The sequence below is a fragment of the Taeniopygia guttata genome, chromosome Z (genome assembly GCF_048771995.1).
Source record: "Taeniopygia guttata chromosome Z, bTaeGut7.mat, whole genome shotgun sequence".
Classification (NCBI taxonomy): domain Eukaryota; kingdom Metazoa; phylum Chordata; class Aves; order Passeriformes; family Estrildidae; genus Taeniopygia; species Taeniopygia guttata.
This window is the reverse complement of record NC_133063.1, coordinates 4,197,570-4,218,081: the sequence shown is the minus strand read 5'-3', so window position 1 is coordinate 4,218,081 and position 20,512 is coordinate 4,197,570. Positions and strand designations below refer to the sequence as shown.

At 50.4% G+C, this 20,512-nt stretch overlaps 1 protein-coding gene across 4 annotated transcripts in view; it reads right to left on the bottom strand.

Annotated features, from left to right (window-relative positions):
- SMAD7 (SMAD family member 7) overlaps positions 1-17,497 on the bottom strand; it is a 28,577-nt gene extending 11,080 nt beyond the window's left edge. Inside the window, exons 1-4 of one of the 4 annotated variants that reach the window (XM_030258115.4) lie at positions 17,342-17,497; positions 15,821-17,203; positions 14,865-14,918; positions 9,807-9,881 (exon numbers count right to left, since the gene is read on the bottom strand). In XM_030258115.4, coding sequence (XP_030113975.1) covers positions 9,807-9,881; positions 14,865-14,918; positions 15,821-16,331 — 640 coding nt within the window. In that variant the 5' untranslated portion in view covers positions 16,332-17,203; positions 17,342-17,497. Of the gene's footprint in view, positions 1-9,806; positions 9,882-14,864; positions 14,919-15,820 lie in introns of all 4 variants that reach the window. The other 3 variants (XM_030258114.4, XM_072922026.1, XM_002199740.7) reach the window with 3 other exon arrangements.
- Between the last annotated feature and the right edge of the window lie 3,015 nt (positions 17,498-20,512).

Here is a 20,512-nt window from a genome sequence, read left to right as displayed (position 1 = left end):
GAAAAAAAAACACCCAGCGCCAGACTGGAGACAGCAGGCAGACTGAAAAAGTTAATCATTACTTCTGTCTGCCTTCATAATCTAATCACGCCTATTCCTAAGAGCAGGCGGCGGAGCACGCCGTACATGGAATATATACATCCCAGGGTCACCGCCCAGGGATGGACGGAGGGACACACGGACAGCACCAGCCCCAGCCCGGGCAGGGGGCAATCAAGGGATGGACAGACAGGATGGATGGCGTTGGGAAGGAGTTCACAAGCCTGGCCATGCACACACACCCCTCCCCTCGCCTCTCACTTTGCTCTGGATTAATAACGCGCAGCAATTATAGAGAATATTATATTCATTAAGTAATTAACCCTCCCGGCGCTCCGGCGGAGCTGGCACCCCCTTCTTGCAGACAGAGGCCAGCAGAGGTTTGCCCCAGGCTATAAAACGGGGCTGGTTGTCAGCTCACAGGTTAAAAAAAAGCCCCAAAACTCCTCGTGGCTCATCTCACCCCACTTCTGGTGGCAGCGGCAGAGCCACGTCCCACCATGTCACCCATGACCAGGGTGGCATCATCAACACCCAGCAGCATCCTCCCATGGGGACAAAACTCAGGGGATTTGGGGTGCCACCAACACCCAGCAGCATCCTCTTGTGGGGACAAAACTCAGGGGATTTGGGGTGCCACCAACACCCAGCAGCATCCTCCCATGGGGACAAAACTCAGGGGATTTGGGGTGCCACCAACACCCAGCAGCATCCTCCCATGGGGACAAAACTCAGGGGATTTGGGGTGCCACCAACACCCAGCAGCATCCTCCTGTGGGGACAAAACTCAGGGGATTCAGGGTGCCACCAACACCCAGCAGCATCCTCCTATGGGGACAAAACTCAGGGGATTTGGGGTGCCACCAACACCCAGCAGCATCCTCCTGTGGGGACAAAACTCAGGGGATTTGGGGTGCCACCAACACCCAGCAGCATCCTCCTGTGGGGACAAAACTCAGGGGATTTGGGGTGCCACCAACACCCAGCAGCATCCTCCTGTGGGGACAAAGCCCATGGGAGCTGGGCAGCACTGGGATGAAGCAGCATCCTCTCATGGGGCTGAAACCCAAGAGATTTGGGCATCACTAAAACCCAGGAGCATCCTCACACAGGGATAAAGCCCAGGGAATCTGGGGCTTGGCAAGCACCACACCAGCTTCTCCAGAAAATAACTGCAGTGCAACACTCAGGTGAGCCAAGGCTTCGTGCTCTTGACACCCAGGATACATTTTCCATGCTTGGCTGTGACAAAGAACAGTAAAACTACAGGTCTCTGCTTATGATTTATGGGTTTGTTCCTTATCATGAGCTAAAAAGCCTCAGACTGGCTTCCAAAGAAAATGAATTCATCAGTTCAAATGCAGTGATGTAACTTCAGGCTCCCAGCTCCTTTTCCAAATAAAACTCCTGTTACTTGATTCCTGCTCGAAGAATGATTTTATGGAGTTATTGACTCCATCCGCTCTGCCTGGGAAGGTGCTGCCAGAGCCCAGCCACGAGGTCACTGACAGCCTCATCCCATGGCTTAGTTTCTGGACTATTTTGCCATTTTCCCTGGTTTTCTACTCAAAACCTCACCTTGCACACCGATGTGCAAACAGACGCTCAACTCTGGTATTATTCTGCATTACCCACCACAGTGGGGGCTCCTCCTCAGCAGTGACACCTGGTAATTTTTATCAGCCATAAATCTGATCCACAGCCTTCCATCACCAAAAATCACTGGATCCACAGCCAACCTCACCACTTGCAAAAGTGACAGATGTCTGATTTTCCACCACCTTCCTAACAGCTGAGTTTGTCTACCACAAAGTCACCTCTTATTGACAAAGTTCTGGTTTCTGTGAACAAAATCTCTTCAACTTGTGTAAGTATTATATAGAATTCTATACAAATATGGAGCATACTTAGTACACTATGAATATATTGAATATATTAAACCTATATATCTATAGAATATATACATCATATGCTGATTATATCTTACATAGTTATATATATAATATATTGAATAAATTATCTCCATACATATTCAACCTATATATAGATTGAATAGATTTGGCTCAATATTTAACCATCTACAGTCTCACTTATTACGTACATCTGCAAGATACATATTTGCAGCTAGATTTAAGAGCCCAAGCAGTACTGAATTATTCCTTTAATGGCAAAATTTGCCATTTTTTCAAATGCTCAGAGAAAAGTCAGGGGAGCCAGGACTTCACCCCAAAGCTGGCTCAACCAAACCCCAGCATCCCTACAGGGGTCCTACTTGATGGCTGAGGGAGGAAGAGGAAGGTCACCACACATGGGGAGCATCACCAAGAACATCACCAGGGCCTCCTGCCACCAGCCCACGGTGCTCCAGCACTGCCAGCACAGCCCAACCAGGGAGGCTGAAGCCAGAAGGTTTTTTTATGTAGTGAGGTTAAAAGGGTAGAGAAGGGCTGAGCCAGCTCTTACAGGGTGGTTTTTTTCCTTTTTTTTTTTTTTTGTTTTTGTTTTTTTTTTTTTCCCTTGCAAGTTAAAACCAAGATAATGACACTGGGTGGGGACCAATTTGAAGGGCTGAGCAGCCAAACCAAAATTAGTCTCCCGGCCAAGAGCTTCCTAGGCCTCACAGTTTGGGGAAGGAAGCTGAGAAAAAGCATGAAAATAAAATAAAAAAAATTCCTCGGGAAGCTGGACCGTCGCGCTTAAGCAAAGGTGACCCTGCTAGTCAAATATTTTTCAACATAATAAAAATAAAATCAAGTACTGGAGCAGCCTCCTTTGGAAAAGCAGGGCCTATGAGACAGTGTTTTTTCCTCCTTTTTGCTCTTTTTCTTTCTTTTCCCTCCCCTGGCACTTTCTTTCCTTTCACTAATAACTATGTTTTCTTGCTTTTTTTTTTTCTTGGCTCTTTCCTCATAAAAGACTGATGTAATTTCCTGTCTTGTCCCAATGTTTCCTGTTAATTAACAGGGTGAAAGTTATCATCATGCATTTAAATGGCAACCCAAAAGAAGGGAGGGAAAAAAACCAAAACAACAAAAAAAAAAAAAAAGGGAAAAATAACAAAGAAAAGAAAAAAGAAATGAGAGTTTGCTGTCTGTTAGCAAGCACCACATCACATCCCCAGCAGCACAAAATACCCTGGAAAAAGCTTTCTGGAACTGATGACTTGAGCCTGTGGCCAAAGACCCCCTGAAGGGTGGCAGCAGGTCCGTGCACAGGGGATCCAAGCCCCCACCCTCCCCTGGATGGAGATGGAAAATCCCTGCAATGCTTGCCCAGAAAAGCTCTTTTCTTGCATTAAGAAGGAAAATAAAAGAAGAAGGGAAACAAGGGAGATGGAAAACAGGAAGAAGAAAACAAGTAGAAGAAGAAAAAGAAGAAAAAAGAAAGAAAACAGAAAAAGGAGAATAAGAAAGAGAAAATAAAGGAGGAGAAGAAGGAGGAGAAGAAGGAGGAGAAAAAGGAGAAGAAGGAGAAGAAGGAGAAGAAGGAGAAGAAGGAGAAGAAGGAGAAGAAGGAGAAGAAGGAGAAGAAGGAGAAGAAGAAGGAGAAGAAGGAGAAGAAGGAGAAGGAGAAAAATAAGGAGAAGCAGAAGGAGGAAAACAGAAGGAAAAAGAGGGAAAACAGGAAAAGAAAATGGAAGGAAAAAAGCAAAAAAAAAAAGAGAGAGAAATAAAATAAAGTAAAATAACTTATAGAGAAAGAGGTACACAGCAACACCCAAGATGTTGCATTTATTAAAAGAAGGTGAAGAATAGAGGAAGAGAAAAAAAAAAGAAAAAGAAAAAAAAAAAAGAAAACCCAGGGGCTAATCCAAAGACAGCAGGCGGAAATCCTGTGAGCCGCCAAGCTCCTTCCTCTGCCCGCCCTCAGCCCCGTGCAGGATCAGGCTCCTCCATGCCCTGTGTTCCTCAACAGCAGCCGTGACGCAGCGGTACCCCGGCGGCACCACGGCCACGCCAGCGGCCCCGGCACGCCGACGGCGGGTGAAAACAAAGCGATTTAGGCAAAAAGCGAGGGTGGTTAGAACAGAGACGGTGCCTCAGCGGTTAGTAATATCCCAGCGCTGAAAATAAACTGGGAAGGAAGCTCCTTTGTGACAGTAGGCAGGCGGCCAGGCTGCGGCGTGGGTCATTCACGGCGGCGGGGGACGGCAGAGGGGTTGGCACCCACCCACCACCCAGCCCGTCGCCCTGCTGGAGCACAGCGAGGGCTGGGGACAGGGTCCTTACAGACATTTTCCTCCTGGACACCCTAAAACGTGCTGCACCCCGTTGCAAGCCAGCAGGGAGGTTTAGGGTGTTGGCCACCGTGGCTGGAATCAGGCATCCCCCCGTGCCCATGGCAGGGAAACGCGTGTGGCTAATGTTACTGGTTCCTTTAGTGTAAGCGATACCCACTGGCAGACAGCGGGCATGGAAACGATGCAGCCACATCCCTGCCAGCCCGGGGCTGCTCCTCTACGAGTGTTTTTGTCCCATCGAGCTTTAAATGTCCCCAGTGATCAAGTTGCCGGCGTTCATCGGGACTGTGAGCGGAGCGCGGTTTGAACTGACACTCAACTTCCAAAAATCACCTTCCTAGCCTCATTCTTCCCCAAAAAGTGCCATGCTGTGGGATTAAAACTCAGGTGACCCCATCATGGTCCCCCATCACTGTTTCCACCATCCCACTATGATGGACTTGCTGACTCTGGGGTCTTCTGCATTTTGTCATCAGCTGTTCCAAAGGCAGTCTTTGGCTGGGAAAATCTACTGGCGTCTGGAAAAATGGGTTCAATGAAGATGTACAGGTATGGATTAAAACCATCTAATGGGGGCAGCACCTCTGCTATCATTTCTTCCATAAAACACATTGTACAAGAGTATCTAGGAAAGGCTCAAGAGGCTCTAGAGCACTTAAAAGTAATTATTAAATGAATTCTATTTGCTTTGGAAGGATTTTAATAGGCGAAACGCCCAGAGCTGGGAGGAGGATCCCAGGGGGTCCCCACAGGGTGAGAACCCCCTTAAAAAAAAAAAAAAACGCCCTCATGGGGCTTGAAGGAACCGGAGCGGGTGGCCAAGCCAAGAGCCCGGGGTCAGTGCCAAGCACCAGCTCCCTCCTCCCAGTCGGCCACGGTCAGATGATGTGCGAGGCGAGCCGGGAGGCTCCTAGTCTGGCAGGCAGCCTGCTCTGCTCCAGAGGCTCCAGTGCTGTCATCCTGGCATTAACCCCTGATAACCTTGTCCTTTCCTGGACGGGACTGTGGTTTTTAGGCAAGCAAGGAGCAAGGGGGTCACGTCCCCCAGTGACGCTGGGAAGGAAAGGGTGCAACGCCCTGCGACGCTCAAAGCGAATTTAAAAAATATTAAAACGACGTAAGCTCAAAAATAAACCAAAAATAAGTGACTTAAAGAAAAAAAAATTCCCAAGCAATTGTTTATCCCTGGGACAAATATACAATCCTAGTTCCACAGGAAGATGTCTCAATTTCAGATTATAATAGGATGCCAATTTGTAAATAAAGGCATTTCACAGGAGGTTATAAACTCCGTAGGGGAGGGAGGTGGAAGTAGGGGGAACGGGAAAACACAGGCAGGGCTCTGGCGGAGAAACAGCACAGGATCCTGTTTACATGGGCAAGGGGAGAGCGACGGGAAGCCTCTTTGGGGGGCAAATATCTCCGGATTTGGACAAGGTGCTTCTTCCCCGTTGAGCAGATACCAGCAGGGATCAGAGGCATAGTGAAACATTCCCAGCCTGTCCGCAATTTTGGAATGAAATGTCAATCAGCCAAGAGGTCCCTTAAACCAGACAAGGTCCCACAGCACAGGGAGCCAGAGTAGGGAATGATGCCAATGATCTTCCAGCCTGGGTAAATCTTCTCCCTGCATTTTTGGAGCGGAGTTGGGAGGGAGAAACTGAGTCTGAGCCTGCTACAGAAGAGCTTTGTTGGTTTCCCAGCCTCAAGGCTTGCAGAACCTTCATCCAGCACCCACCAAGCACCATCACTTAACATCCACTGGCTCTTGGAAACCCTGAGGTGCTTCCAGAGTTTGGGCAAATCAGCAGAATTGGGCCAAAATCCAGATAACCTCTCAGGTTTGGTATTTTAGGAACAACCTCAATGTGGATGTGGCGAGGACACAAGCCAGCTCAACTTGCTCTCCCTCTCTGAGGACAAGCTCTGGACTTCTTGAGAGCTTTGCTTTGCCAGCAGATCCAGCCCTGTTCACCTGTCCTGCTGGAGGGTCACCTCCTTAGCCACCGTGGGCACCACAACCTTCCACCAGCCAAGAGCCACCAGCCCCACGCCACGCATGGGTCGGGACAGAGATGTCCAGGGCTGATGGATCACATTCCATGGAGACCTAGCACCAACACCACCAGCTCACTTCTACCCCTGGAGCAGGTCTTCTCCGTGGGTCATGCAGGAATTTGCTTCCCACCAATCTGATCCCACCAAACCATGGGCCAGCCACCTTCAGGCACTCCAAGCGTGGCTTTGCTTGTTTGAAAGAAGTCACAACCAAACACATCTGCTGAGAACAAGTCAGCTCAAAATACAGGAAAACCACCCTCTGTCTCCTATTTACGGGAATTATTTTTATCCCCAATGGGATATTTTTGCTCTTTAACCACACTGAGGACAGAAAGGATCTGGCTAGTAATACCTGAGCACAGCCATGTCCGTGGGAGCAACCGTGAGCGAGGAGTCCTGACCTACCCACAGGCTGACCACCGATAAAAATAAAGATGATATAAGAAAATAAATAAAGCCAAGAATACAGAAGCAAGAGCCAGTGCCTCAGGGAAAGTGAGGGGTACATCAGCCAGAGAAGGGGATGGCTGGGGAAGAGAGAGCAGAGGTGGGATGAGAAGGGGACACCAGCATGGTGTGAAGGACTACCCAGGATTGCATTCCTGGGTCATGAAGGAGAACAGAAAGAAGAGGGATGGAGGGAGGGAAAGAGCAGCTCAGAGCAGTTATCACAAAGGGAAAACACTCCTCGTACATCCCCCAGCCCCACTCCCCCTGCCACACGTCCTCCAGAGCCTCTGGTATCCATCAGCACAACTGCTGCAGCCCCAGCAGAGACAGACCCCAGCAGTGGCCGATCTGAGACTTCTCATCAAAGTCTCCTCACAGAGACAAAGCGATTTAGGCAAAAAGAAACACAGTGTCCTCACAAGGACACTTGCTTTGAGCCACTTCAATGCTCCCCTTGCCACCATCCTCTCTTCATGCATTTCCCTGCCTGAGCAACCATGAACCCCAGGGTGGCCTCATTCCCAAATTTTTAGTGCTGAGAGTGATAGTCCTTGCCAAATCCTGCTCTGTAAGACATCAGAGCAGGTCTACTGATCCTGCTGCTACACCAGCATCCATCACATACCACTAATGACCAAAGGCTGCAGTTCTGCAGGATCCCCCCATCAACAACAACCACCTGTGATGTACTTTTTCCTCACACACCCACTCCAGTTTCCAAATTAGCAAAATAACTGTTTTCTTTTTTTCCCTTTTCTTAAGCCATCTTTTCGCCAAGGAGCTGCAAATCCAACTCTGTACAGGTCTGGAGTGGAGGAGAGATGCTGGATTCTCCAGCCAGCATCACCCATCCCTATCTGCCCAAACACAGATAAGACCAAGCCAAAGCGCTGGCCATGTACCCTGCCAATAACTCATTAAAGCCCTCTTCAAACACACTCTTCTGCTAACTAAAATATGCAGGAGGGGGTAGGAAGAAAAAAAGAGGAGAAAGTGAGCTTTGGAGGATTGCTCCAAAGTGCGTTTATTTTCCTTTCTTGACTGGGTCTCTCCAGTTGGGAATTTTCAGCACTGCACTTCTGCGCGCGGAAGGGAGATGCCAGTAAATCAGAGCAAATTCAAAACAAATGCTCTTTCATGTGGAGGCATTCGGCTTTGTTTCAGGGCTTGGGTAGCTAACCATATCCCTTCAAGAGTCAACTCTCCTATCAGCTCCTCATTAAACTAAATGGCTACAATTACATTTGGGGAGGAAAAAAGAGTGGTTAATGATCGTAAAAAGGTTCTGTTTCCAGGCTTGGGGAGGGGGGGAACCTTTGATAAGGGAGACAAAAAAAAAAAAATAAAATCCAATGAAATAATAGCAATAGAATAAAGTAAGTTTAAAATGTACTTTCACATGGAAATGTGCTTTCATTTGGGGAAGAAGCTCAATTAGGGAGCTAGGGGGTCCCCTTCCCGCAGCCTTTTGGGAGGCACCAGGAACGAGCCATGTTATTTCCTGCAGCCCAAGCCCCCACCTCCTGCCTTCCCTTCGGGAGCAGAGCTGCCAGACGAGATGTTATCAATAGGCTGAACCTTACAGAAAGCCCCCTTTTAAAAGCGAGTACTTCCTCTGCTTATTTCATGTGGTATCCTGTGGAACTGAACTCTCTCCTCCCCTCTGCAACGGGTGTATTTCAGGAGGAAAAAGGAAAAAAAAAAAAAAAAAAGATCTAACAACATCCTTATTGTGTTGTTTTGCTTCTTGTCTTTTTTCTTTCTACAGTCGCCCCTCTTTTTTTTTTTTTTTAATTCCCTGAAGCTATAGGCTCCAATGGCAAAAAAAAAAAAATTTAGAAAAATGCAAATCCTTCTGCCTTTAGAAAAAAAAAAAAAAACCAAACAGCAACAAGTTTTCCTGTTCCCTCTCCCTCTTTGTTTGATTAATTCTCATTAGGGCCTTTGAACAAACAATATGCTCCCCTCTCAAATAACAGACAGGGTATATATTACACCCAAAGAAAAACAAACAAGGCTCACTTAAAGACATCACATCCACACCAAACGCAATTCCTGGAGAGAGGCAGGGGCAGATGCACGCGCGCGTGCAGCCGCCGCCGACCTAATTCCGAATTCCAGTTTCAGGGTGATGAATAAATCATAAATCAAGGAGACATCCCCACAAAGGCAAGCACCTTCAAACATCAGCCAGTACCTGCAGGTACATGGTTTCAGACACTTTAATCCTGGTAGAGACACTTAGGTGGCTGGTCTGGGGTGGAAGATGAGGTGCTGGCGACATCACACCTTGGAAATGGGGTTGGGAGTTGGACTAGATGACCTTCAAAGGTCCTCTCCAACCCAATCTGCTCTTTGTCTCTACACAAACTCCAAGAGGAGTGCAGAAAGTCCCTTACAAGCCTCCACAACTGGAGGCTGAAGGAGATGGCAAATAGGAAAACAATGGAAATCACTGAATCTATCAGGAAGGAGTTACAACATCACCAGATCTCCCTACAACATCCTCTACAAAGACACAGGTCACCTTTCCTCCCCAGGCACCAGGGATGCTGGTGATCTTACCATGAGCAAAACCTGAGCAGGGCTCATCCCAGAGACAAAAATGCCCTCACCACTGAGTCAAGGATTTGACACCAAATCCTTCTTTAAGGTACAACTGCACCTGCGTCCATAATCCACACACCTGAATGAATGGTCAACATTGCTTAGCCTTCCCCTCCCTCAGTCCTTTTGCCTCTTCCTGCCTTTGCCCAAAAACGAATGGAGCAAAAGGCTGGAATCCAAAGGAAGTACAGACACATTCAGGGATGGAGAACCTTGTCTGGGATTTCAACACATCCTCTGCACAAGAGGTACATGGCTGCTACTGAAATTAATCCCAACTCCTGCTCTGATCATGCCCTTCTCAGTGATGTGCATTCCCAAAACTCCCCCAGCATCACTTCGCCTTTTGTCAACACCCTCAGCCAACACGACCCACAGCCAAGATCAAGGGCAGCAAGAGATGTCTTACCTGAGAGCCCCCCAGGGGCTAGACAATTAGTTCCCCCTGTTTCAGTGGAGGAAGGCACAGAGTCTGGACAATCTGCTGGAGCAGAGGAAAGAAAAAAAAAAACCAAAAGTCAATATATAGGTGGTTCTTTGCCGGCTCCCAGCATCGCCCCAAGCAGAACACACATTCCAAAGGGCTTAGCAGGAAGCAATTACTAATTGTCCGTGCAGAGACGGTAGTTCATCAAGAAGCATCCACCCTAACTCGTTGTCTCAGTCAAGGCTGCGCTTCATCACCAGCCAGCACTGATTATAGACTGGCAGAAATTACAGGCTGGCTGCCACCTCTCTGGACAAGTCACCGGCTAAGGAGATCAAGGTTGTCGCCGTCCTGATGCAAGCGAGCTTCCAAAAATGCTTAAATCGTGGCTTTATGCACCCAATTTAGTCAAAACCTGTAAGTCACCAAAATGGGAACAGAAAGGGAAACATCTCATTGCCGCCCTTCTGCAGTGAACAGGTTGATTTTGTGGTGCCCTGCTCAAGTTTCGTCACCACCAGCAGCTGGCAGACCTTATTGCCACCTCCTGGGCAAGGGGACCCACGCCTCTGTGCACCCCCAAAGGGCAGGGTAAGACTGGCTGCTCCTTTAAAGGTTTCTCCTGATGCATGCAGGCACTGAAGATCAAGATTTGGACCTCTCTATCCTAAGCCTGCTCTTCTAGGTGACAACAGTCAGAAGCCAACACCGATCTCCTGGTCCTACACAACAACTTCAGCTTTTTGGTCACTACCATGTAGGACCACAAGCTGAAGAAAAAGCATGAGAAGACCTGTGAAGTTCATGTAGACTTCTGGTCCTGAGAGACTTTGTGTTTCACCAAATTTGGGCTCTCTATGCCCTCATTTCTTCCACATCTGTATCCCAACGCAAGGGCCACCACCACAAGAGCCAAGATGATTTTCTCCCTACTGATAAAGCAATTCTGCCAGATCCCACCCCTGAAATACCAGTGAATAAGAAATTCCTGTCTGCATAACCTCATTTTATCACAGTAAAGTAAAAGCCTTAACAGGAATATACAGTTTAACAGGATATACTTAATCAAACTGAAAACAATAGGGCAGACAGGAAATAGACTTACTTGTGAAATACTGTATATGATACGCTCTCTAAATGCCTTGTCGTGCTTTCTCTGCTTTAAAGAAATAGAGGTTTTACTTTTTTTAACTCTTTCTAGTCCAGACAGGAGATCTCCCCGCCATTCCCCTGTGATCACTTCAACTGTCTGAGCTACAGATGCTTTCTGAACACAGGCTGGGCCACTCTGCCCTGCCCTGGGCTCCCTGTGCCTGCAGCTACAGCACCCTGAGGAGTTCCTGCAGATAAGGGTCATAATTGTCTTGCAGCAGAGATCATACATGACCAGGTTCTCTGTTACCACATCAGGCAGAGCAGATTCCTATCCAGACTTCAAATACATAACCCTAGCAATGGGGCGATGTGTTACCACACTTCTTCCTCAGCTCCCTTCCCATGTCCCATCACCCAGAAGACAATTCCCCTCACCCATGAATCACCCCAGAATTCCCTTTACAAAACTCAGGGCTGCTGCAGCTCAACTCTAGACCAGCCAGGAGAGTCAAGCATGGGATGAGCCCAAAGGCAGAACCCTCTCAGGGTCCATGCCCTGTGCTGGATTCATTGATGCACCCACAGAGCTGCCTGGGGATCTCATTAGTCAGGGGCACTGGGGCTCGTTTTACCTTCAGCAATATAAAGGTGGAGGACCAGACGTCTGTCCGAGCCTGGCTCACATCAGTCCCCTCCCAACACTGCCTTCCCACAGCACAAAACCATTGCGGAGACACACAATTATTCCTTGTGGCCACCAGCCCAACCTTGCAAGGTGTCAAATAGCTCCTGGGAGCTGCCAAACCTCCAGCTCCCCTGAAAGCTGACACCACAGGAGGGCATTCGGCCCCACAGCACATCTCAGCGGGCTTCCTGCACTCTCATACCCCAGCACCACCGAGTCCAGTCACTCCAGAGCACAACGGAGCCACTTGTCCCACTTAAAGCTCAGTCAAAATTCTGCCCAAATTATTTGAGGGTGCTACTATCCACTTCACATTCAGCACAGCTGCAAGCTCCAGCAGGGATATTAGGAATGCTGAGCACCCACACACCTCCATCATCCATCCCTGCCAACATCCTGTGTGAGGAAGAGGGAAAGTCCTCTCCTTGATGAAAGTCCTCCCCATCCCTGGAGGTGCCCAAGACCAGGCTGGAGGTGGCTTGCAGCAACCTGGTGTAGTGGAAGGTGTCCCTGTCCAAGGCAGGGGGTTGGAGGGAGATGTGTTTTAAGGTCATTCCAACCCAAACCATTCTGGGATTCTACGAATGAGCAAGCCAGGATGACCCACAGCCTTCCCTCAGGTAGCTCAGACATCAAGGGCACATTTTTCTGTTCTATGACAAGTACACAGTTACCAGATCTATCCTACTAACACAACCTGATGTGGCATTTCATTCCCTGCAGCAGATTCCCAGCTCTTTGTCCAACCCTGCTTTCCTACACCCTGTACTGCAGCCTGCCTCAGCCTCTATCACCTCCAGAAAATCTGATTTAATCCCCATTGGTCAAGGTTTTAAACAGAAAGAGAAGAGAGATTTAGACAAGATTGAAGAGAGAAATGGTTAATGAAGGCAGTGGTGAGGCACTGGCACAGGTTGCCCAGAGAAATGGTAGATCCCCCACCCCAGAAACATTCAAGGTCAGGCTGGATGGAACTCAGAGTGAACTGGTCTAGTTGTTCCTGCTCATTGCAGGAGGGCTGGACTAAATGGTCTTTAGGGTTCCTTCCAACACAATCCTTTTTTTGATTCTGTGTTCTGACTACCTCTGCCAGAGCCCACACCAGTCCAGGGTTATTATCTGCCTGTCTCTCCATATGAAGCACTTACAAGACATAGTGCTAAGCACTTAACTTTTACTACCACTATCATGCTTGATGGAAAAGCAGAAGCTTCCTGCTGGATGCACATTCCCAGTTCCAGTGGCAGAGCCTAAACACAGGGACTGTTCCCACCCAAGGCCCCAGCTGAGAAGGGGCTGATGGGCACCAGCCAGATGAAAAAATCTTCACACCTTCCCACAGTCCTCAACATGCAGCTGGGGAACAGCCACAGGAGATGGCACCGAGGCTGGGATGGGAAACCCTCAGTCCCCCTGCAGAGGAAATGCTGAGAAACCCTGAGCTTGCAAAACCCACCTGCCACCACAGACTTCCAGGCTCCGCTGGTGCCTGTCACAGCCCCGTTAGTCAGAGCTCAGCTGCCAAGTGGATTTTTCTTTCAAAAGGGAAAAAAAGGAGGACTTTTTGGTGAGTAACCCAGTCGTTTCTGTGTTTCCGATGGGCAGCGTTAATCACTTCCTATTGGCCAATAGGAATAACTTTTCCTTTCGAAATGGCACATTCATGTTCTGCGGCTTTTCTGTTTACACACATTTTGCTACCTTATGTCAACACTTGCTAATGAATAAATATATCATTCGGCTAACTGAAAATGAGATCCTGGCAGAGGCAGATTGGATGTTTAAATCCTGCTAATAGATGTTATCCTAACATCTTTATAGGAAAGCAAAACCAAGCTTTAACCCTTGTCTCCTCCAGCTCCAAACCCCCTTTGCATCCCATGCCAGGATCATCAATGAGTGCAGAGAAAAGCCATAAAGGCAAAAAAAATAGGAACTTCTGGGGGAGAACTGCAGGGATGCAGCCAAAATTATGCGAAACCACAAAAAGAACCCAGCAGACCCTCAGAGTCTATTGTAGAACAACGCTTCTGCATCCCAGCACGTGCTGTGGATGCTGAACCTACTCCCGATGTCTCTCTGGCATTCACGAGCCCTTATCTCCTGTTTTTTTCACAAGTCAAGATAGTTCAATGCTTTGCAACCCAACTGTTTGTTAAACAGCATTCTTTATTTCCACAAGGCAAAAAAAAAAAAAGACTCATTAGTGCTCCCAAAGAGTTTGCTGAGGGGGAAAACAACAGTCCAGCCTCTGAGGATGAGAGCAGGATGAGACCCCACCACTGCACCAGAGCAGCCTCAAGGCTGGGGTTTCTTTTAGCCCTGAGACCCTGCAGAGAGGTAATTTCACAGGCACTGTTATTTTGGCCAAAAAAACCCCAACCAAACACTCTGATACTTTTCTTCAGGAATATCTGTGTATCTACCCTTGCCACCCTGCAGTGCCGTGCCTCCCCTGTCTGCCACGACCGCGGGACGCGACCGCAGAGACCACCGTGCTCCAGCCCTCTCCAGAGCCACTAATCCTCAGGAAGCCAGGAGCTGCTCCTCCCGAGCTCCCCGCGTTTCCGACTCTCCCCACCTCTCCTCCTTCTCCCAGCCTCATTTATCTCACACCCGGCGAGCTCGCTGCCAACCAAGAGTTTATGCAGACAACCGCAAAAGAGCTGGTGCCAGCCTCAAATGGGCTTCTCCCCTGGCACCCTGACATTCAATTACAAGCGACAGGCATGCACAGTGGTGCTAAGAAATTTAAATTTTAAAAAGGTTAAAAAAACAACTTCTCAAACTCTTTTCCCATTTTTTTTTCCCCAAGATGAGGTAGTATTAGGCTCCTATAAAAGTTAGAGAGACTTCTAACCGACCAGTCCATCTGTCAAGGTTCACTGAGATTCCCAGGCATCAGGGAGATGCTGTGCTGGATCCCAACCTAAATCCCTAAAAATTCACCCAGGGGTGCAGAAACACCGCCATTTCCAACTGGAGCCCATGGTTTTCCTGGCTGACTCAAGCAGCACAGGCCTGCACTGCACTGCAATCCCTTCTGAAGTTTACTGCCAGAGTTTTAAACCCCTACTTTGTGCACAAGGTGGCTTAGACAAATTATATGCTAATTCTTATAGGGGTAGCAGGAGGCACAGAAGCACACAAGAAACCCAAAATCAAAATGCATGACAAAGGTAGGAGACTGTTTCCCCGATAAAGGAACTGTTTTGCCATTTTTTATCTCTTACACTTACATTGAAAAAAAATCCACTTACCAGTTGGTTTGAGAAAATCCATTGGATATCTGGAGTAGGGTGGAGGGGGAGACTCTGGAATTAGAGAAGTACAGAGAAAATAAAGGCAGAGCCATGAGAAAGAAAAAAAAAAAAAAAGAAAAAAGATAGGAACTTATGATAACAGTGGCATTCTTTTAGCAAAACTGTTTGTCTTAGCTCTGGGGGTTGGAGGCAGGGCAGCGAGGCGGTGATTGCCTTGATATTTAGCTGTCAGATAAACAAAAGGGGCCGTCTGGCGCCAGTCTCCCTGCTATCTGCCGCTCGGGCTGTCTGATCGGGGCCTCCTTGGCTCGGCGGAGCCGCGGCAGCGCCGGGGCCGCCCGGCCCTTAATCCCCCGGCACCGCGCGGGGACGGCGGGGAGGCAGCGCCGGGGCCCCCGGGAGGGGAGGGGGTCCCGGAGGTGGGGGCGTCGCCCCCTCCCCTAAATACAAAAGGAAGTACATAAACCACGGCAACTTGAAAGTTTTTGCGCGTGTTCTGGGTTTTGTTGTTTGTTGTGGGTTGATTTTGGGTTGGGTTTGGTTTTTTTTTTCCCCCCCTCCAGAAGGGAAAAAAAGTTTTGTGGGCCGGGAGATGAGTGGGGCTGCATCCACGTATCCCTGTATCCCCTCCATACACGCATCATCCCCTGCATGCCCTCCAACCCCTGCGCACCTCCAGCCCCTGGATCATCCCTAGCCCATGCACCCCTGCATCCTCTCCATCCCCTGCACCCCAGCCCCTCCATTCCCCACATCCCTGTGTCCCGTCCATCCCCTGCACACCTCCAGCCCCCGCGCCGCTGCATCTCCTCCATCTCTTGCATGCCCTCCAGCCCCTGCAACCTTGTGTGACCGCCAGTCCCCTACATTCCTGCATCCCTCCAAGCCCTACACACCTCTAACCCCTTCAGCCCCCGCATCCCCCGCATCCCCCGCCATCCCCACCGCCGTACCTAGCTCGCAGAGCCGGCTGAGGTGGTGCGGGTTGCAGCAGACGAGCTCGGAGTGAGCCTTGCCGTAGGATTCACAGCAACATAGCCGCTTCACTTCGGAGCAGTGGCGGAGGTCGGGCCAGCGGAACACCTTGCAGAGCAGCACGGGCAGCGGGTACCAGTGCTGTCCCAGCCGAGAGTCGGCCTTGGCGGGCAGCAGCAGGCAGGGGGTCCGCGCCCCGCCGCGGGACTCCACGGCGTGCAGCAGCCCCTCCAGCTGCCGCTCCTTCAGCCGCTTCAGCACGGCGTGGGTCAGCGCCTTCAGTTCCGCCTCCGCGCCCGCCGCCGCCCGCCCGCCGCGGCCCGCCTTGCCCGGGCAGCACCCGCGCCCCCCGCCCAAGTGCGCCCGGGGCTCGGCCACCGCCGCCGCCGCGCCGGGCTCGCCCGCCGCCGCCTCCTCCTCCTCCTCGCCGCCGGGCGCACGGCTCCGCCAGAGCCGCCGGACGAGCACCGAGCGTTTGGTCCTGAACATGCGGGACGAGAGGAGGGGCCCCCGGCTACAAAACGGGCATGTCGTCCGCCGAGCATGAAGGGGCCGGCAGGCGGGATGCGGCGGCGGCGGGGGGCAGCGGCGGGGGGCAGCGGAGCCGAGGCGGGCTGTGGCATGCGCCAGTCTCCGCGCTGGGGCCGCGGGTCCCGCCGCCTCCCGCGGGGGGATGCGCCGGCCGCGCCTCCGCCCGCTGCGAGAAAATTTACAGAAAAAATCGAATTGGAAAAAAAAAAAAAATCAAAACTGAGAAGGAAAAAAAAAAAGAAAAGGGGTAAAATAAAGGTGGGGGGAAGGGAAGGGAGAGAGGAGAGAGTCGCCGCTTGCGCTGGATTTGCCCAAAAAAGCAAGGAAAAACCAAAAAAAAAAAAAAAAAAAAAATCGCCGTCTAGAGCCCGCGGCGCTCGTCGCGGGGGCAGGCGGGCGGGGGCTGCCGGCGCCGCGCCGCCGTGCGCGGGTGCGGAGCGCGGCCCGAGCCGCGGGGGAGCCTCGGCCGCCCCGGGGCCGCGGCGCCCATCAACCCGCCACGCCGGGGAGCGGGCGCGGCGGCAGGGATGCGGCGCAGGGCAGAGCCAGCAGGCAAAAACAAAAAAAGAGCGAGCCAAAAAGGCTATAAAAAATGGTTTTTTTTTTAAAAAAAAAGGGAAAAAAAAAAAAAAGCCCCAAAACACCAACCCTAAGGTTTGGACGTCGGTTTAAGCATCTGTCACAAAAGAGGCGAACGAGCGCATCCAGAGTGTTGTATCCCTTTTAAAAAGCCCAGGTCGTCCTGATGTGGGGGTTTCGGGGTGGGCTTTTATTTTTTTTCCCCTCCTTCTTTCCAAAGGTTTAATCCACACGGAGTCTTGATCCGGCTGCTACGAAGAGAAAGAAAGGAAATAAAAAAATAAAAAAATAATAAAAAAGGAGAAAAGTGGGGCTATGTCCCTTCCTTCCTGCCTTCCCCAGCAGCCGCGCCGGGCCGAGCCGGGCCCGCCGCTCCCGGCGGAGCTTACATGGGTGCGGGGGTGCCCGCCGGCCGCCGACCCTCTCCCTGCTGCCGGCGCCTCTGCCGCGGTGCCTTTTTTTTGCTCTTCACTCCTCCTTCCTGCCTTCCTTCCCCTCCTCCTCCTCCTCCTACTTCTCCTCCTCCTTTCGTGGGTTTTTTTTTTTTCCCCCCGCTCCCTCCCGCCCCTCCGCTCTCCGCAGTCAGCCGCCCTCCCCGCACCTCCGCCTTCCCCCGGGTGCGTGCGGGGGGAGCGGCGGCGGCGGGAGCGGAGCCGGCGCGGTGCCTTCGCCCTCCCCCGGCCCCCCCGCACCCGCGGCGGCTTCGCAGTGCGCAGCGGCCCGGCCCGGCCCGGCCCCGGCCCCGTCACGTGGGCGTCTAGACACCGTGTCGCTCCGGGGGAAAAAAAAAAATAAATAAATATATCTATATATTATATTTATCTCCAACCGCCTTGCGCAAGAGGCGGCTCGGGTTGCGGAGAGGTTGTGGGTCCGCGCGTCCCCTCCCCAGCTCACCCCGCCCCGCTCCCGATGCTGTCCCTTCGTACCTGCTCCTGGGTGGGGGGTGCGGGGAGACTGGGGTGTCCCCCCCGCACCCCGCGGGGCACAGGGTGGGGAGCTCCCGGGACTGGGGTGTGCCGGTGCTCGCTGTAAATATTTGGAATATTAAACCAAATCAGCGTGAAAATTCAAAAATTTATATGACTCTGGGTATAGAACGAGGGCGCATCATAAAAAGCAGTAATAATAATGATGATGATGATGATGATGATGATGGTGATAGTAATACTAATAATAATAATTTGTGCTGTTACAGCACCTGTCACCAGAAGGACAGGAAAATACACCACGGAGGCTCGGTACGCTCCGATTCCAAACACGAAGCAGCAATGACGGGCAAGTAGCACTCCGGTATTCGCGTTACGGGTGCTACTAGCGGTAACACCCCCTGGCACCCTGGGCGCTCCACAGATTCCCCCATTCCAGTTCTGGACCGGCAGATGGTGAGGGAAGCTGAGCCACCAAGAGGCTGCGCTCTCGTCCAGCCTTGCTGCGCTCTGCGGCCGGGCTGGGAAGTCCGGCCAGACTTCCTAGCGCCAGGCTTGGCAGGGCAGCACAAGTCCCCAGGGGTCCCCGTCCTGCACGCACTCCCACGGAGGAGCAGCTCCTTTTTCACAGAATAACTGCGGGTTGCTTTAAGGTCACTCTCTGAGGCAGTTATCGTGTCGGAAGTAGGGGCTGGGACTCTTAAATCATGGCTGCTGTAACCAAGTCCAGCTCAAATCCAACGGCAAAGAGACATCCAAAACGAATGCACCCAACTAAATGTGACACTGGGTAGAGCGCATATAAAACCAACACCCCGTGCAGGCAGGGCATCCTTGGGGTGTATCTCCTGGATCCCTAAATTTGGGGTGGGCAGGAGGGCAGGGATAATTTAAGCGCCCAGTTGTGCATATATTCGCATGAGCAGGTCAGGGATGCTACAAACGGGCCTGGCATTTGAGAAATCTGCACCTAAATTAGTCACAAAGTGACTAGATTTGGGCGTAGCCCTGTTAAATGTTAACACTATACCTAGCCAGGTACAAAATCTGTTCAAAATGCAGATAAATAGTTGCAAAAACACTGGGGAGGAAAGAATGTTATTTGCTGGCATCAGAAAGAAAAAAATTAGGAAACTTTGTTACAAAGCTGGAGTTTGAGGAAGGCAATTGGCTCCTTCCTTCACCTGAGAATAATTAAAGGTAGGAGGGGAGTCCAGGGCACAGCTCTATAGTCTTTAGGTGATAGCTGGGGCCAAATCGTAACAGCACCAGCAGTTGAGTCTGTACCTGCAAAAAAAGTCCCATTTCTTTTAAAATTATGCCTTCTGCACCCTGAAAAATGGATTTTGGGTGATATTTTTAGTTCAACGCTTTGTCCTACAGGCTCTGGAGTGACCTCGCGTAAACTGAAACTGGTTTCCTCATTTCCTCAGAGAACCTCAATTTCTTTTCCCTGTGATGTATATAGTAAATCAGGAGGGGGAAAAAAAAGAGTTCCTTCTCATTCCAATATTTGCTGGTGAAAGACATGTTGGACACATTCATTAATCCATATGTTATACTTTTTAATTTTTCAAAACTTGCCAGGCTGTTATAAATGAGATTAAAATCTCCCTTTTTTCATTTTCTCCGTTGTAGTTCCACTTGCTTCAGCGCTGACAGCTACGATTACTTTTGTCATGAAGGAAGTGACAAAAAGTCCAGTGTGCTGTGTGATGTGAGGAGGGGGAGGGCAGGAATGGGGTCCAGGAGTTAATATAATTTTTTGTCCCTGCCATAGGTTCTCCAGGTGACCTGGGGCACCTGCCTTTCCCTGTGAGTGGGGACCTGGGATTTGGCACCTCTGATTTCCCATAGGTACAGCTGGGCCATCAGCACTTGCTTGGTTTTGTGATCTCTGTAGTGGAAGTTGCCCCAGAAGTGCTAAATATTAAATAACTGCTTTCCAATTAACCCTGCAAACTTGTTTAAACAGACCATATGTATGTGCCCATATGGAAAATACAGAAACAAGCATAATGAAGCTGATAAGTATGGGAACAGGACCTGGGCTGAGGGGACGCTTGGAAAGCAGGGTGATACCCACAGCCTGCCCTGCTCTGGATGTATTGCTCAAATGTCACCCTGGGCCAGAAACCTGTCCTGAAATGCATGAAGGGCACTGTTAATCCCTGAGGAGAAATAAAATATGTTTGAGTCATAGAATTCAAGAATTGTTTAGACTGGAAGGGACCTTAAAGCTCATTTTGTTCCACCTCGTCTGTCAGGGCTGGAACACCTTCCACCAGACCGAGTTGCTCCAGCCCTGTCCAACCCGGCCTTGGGCACTTCCAGGGATCCAGGGGCAGCCACAGCTTCTCTGGGCACTCTGTGCCAGGGCCTGCCCACCCTCACAGCCAAGGATTTTTTTCTTTCTACATAGTCTGAATCTCCCCTAATTTAGTTTAAAACCATTAACCCTCGTCCTGTCACTTCAGGCCCTACTAAAAAGCCTCTCTCGGTCTAAGCCCCCTTTGAGTGTTGAAAGGATTTATACAATGTGCTACATTTGTATAATGTGTTTGCACAACGTTTTGCATCCCTCCTGCCAAACACATTAGGTCCTGGATGCAAAATCCCGGCGAGCCCACC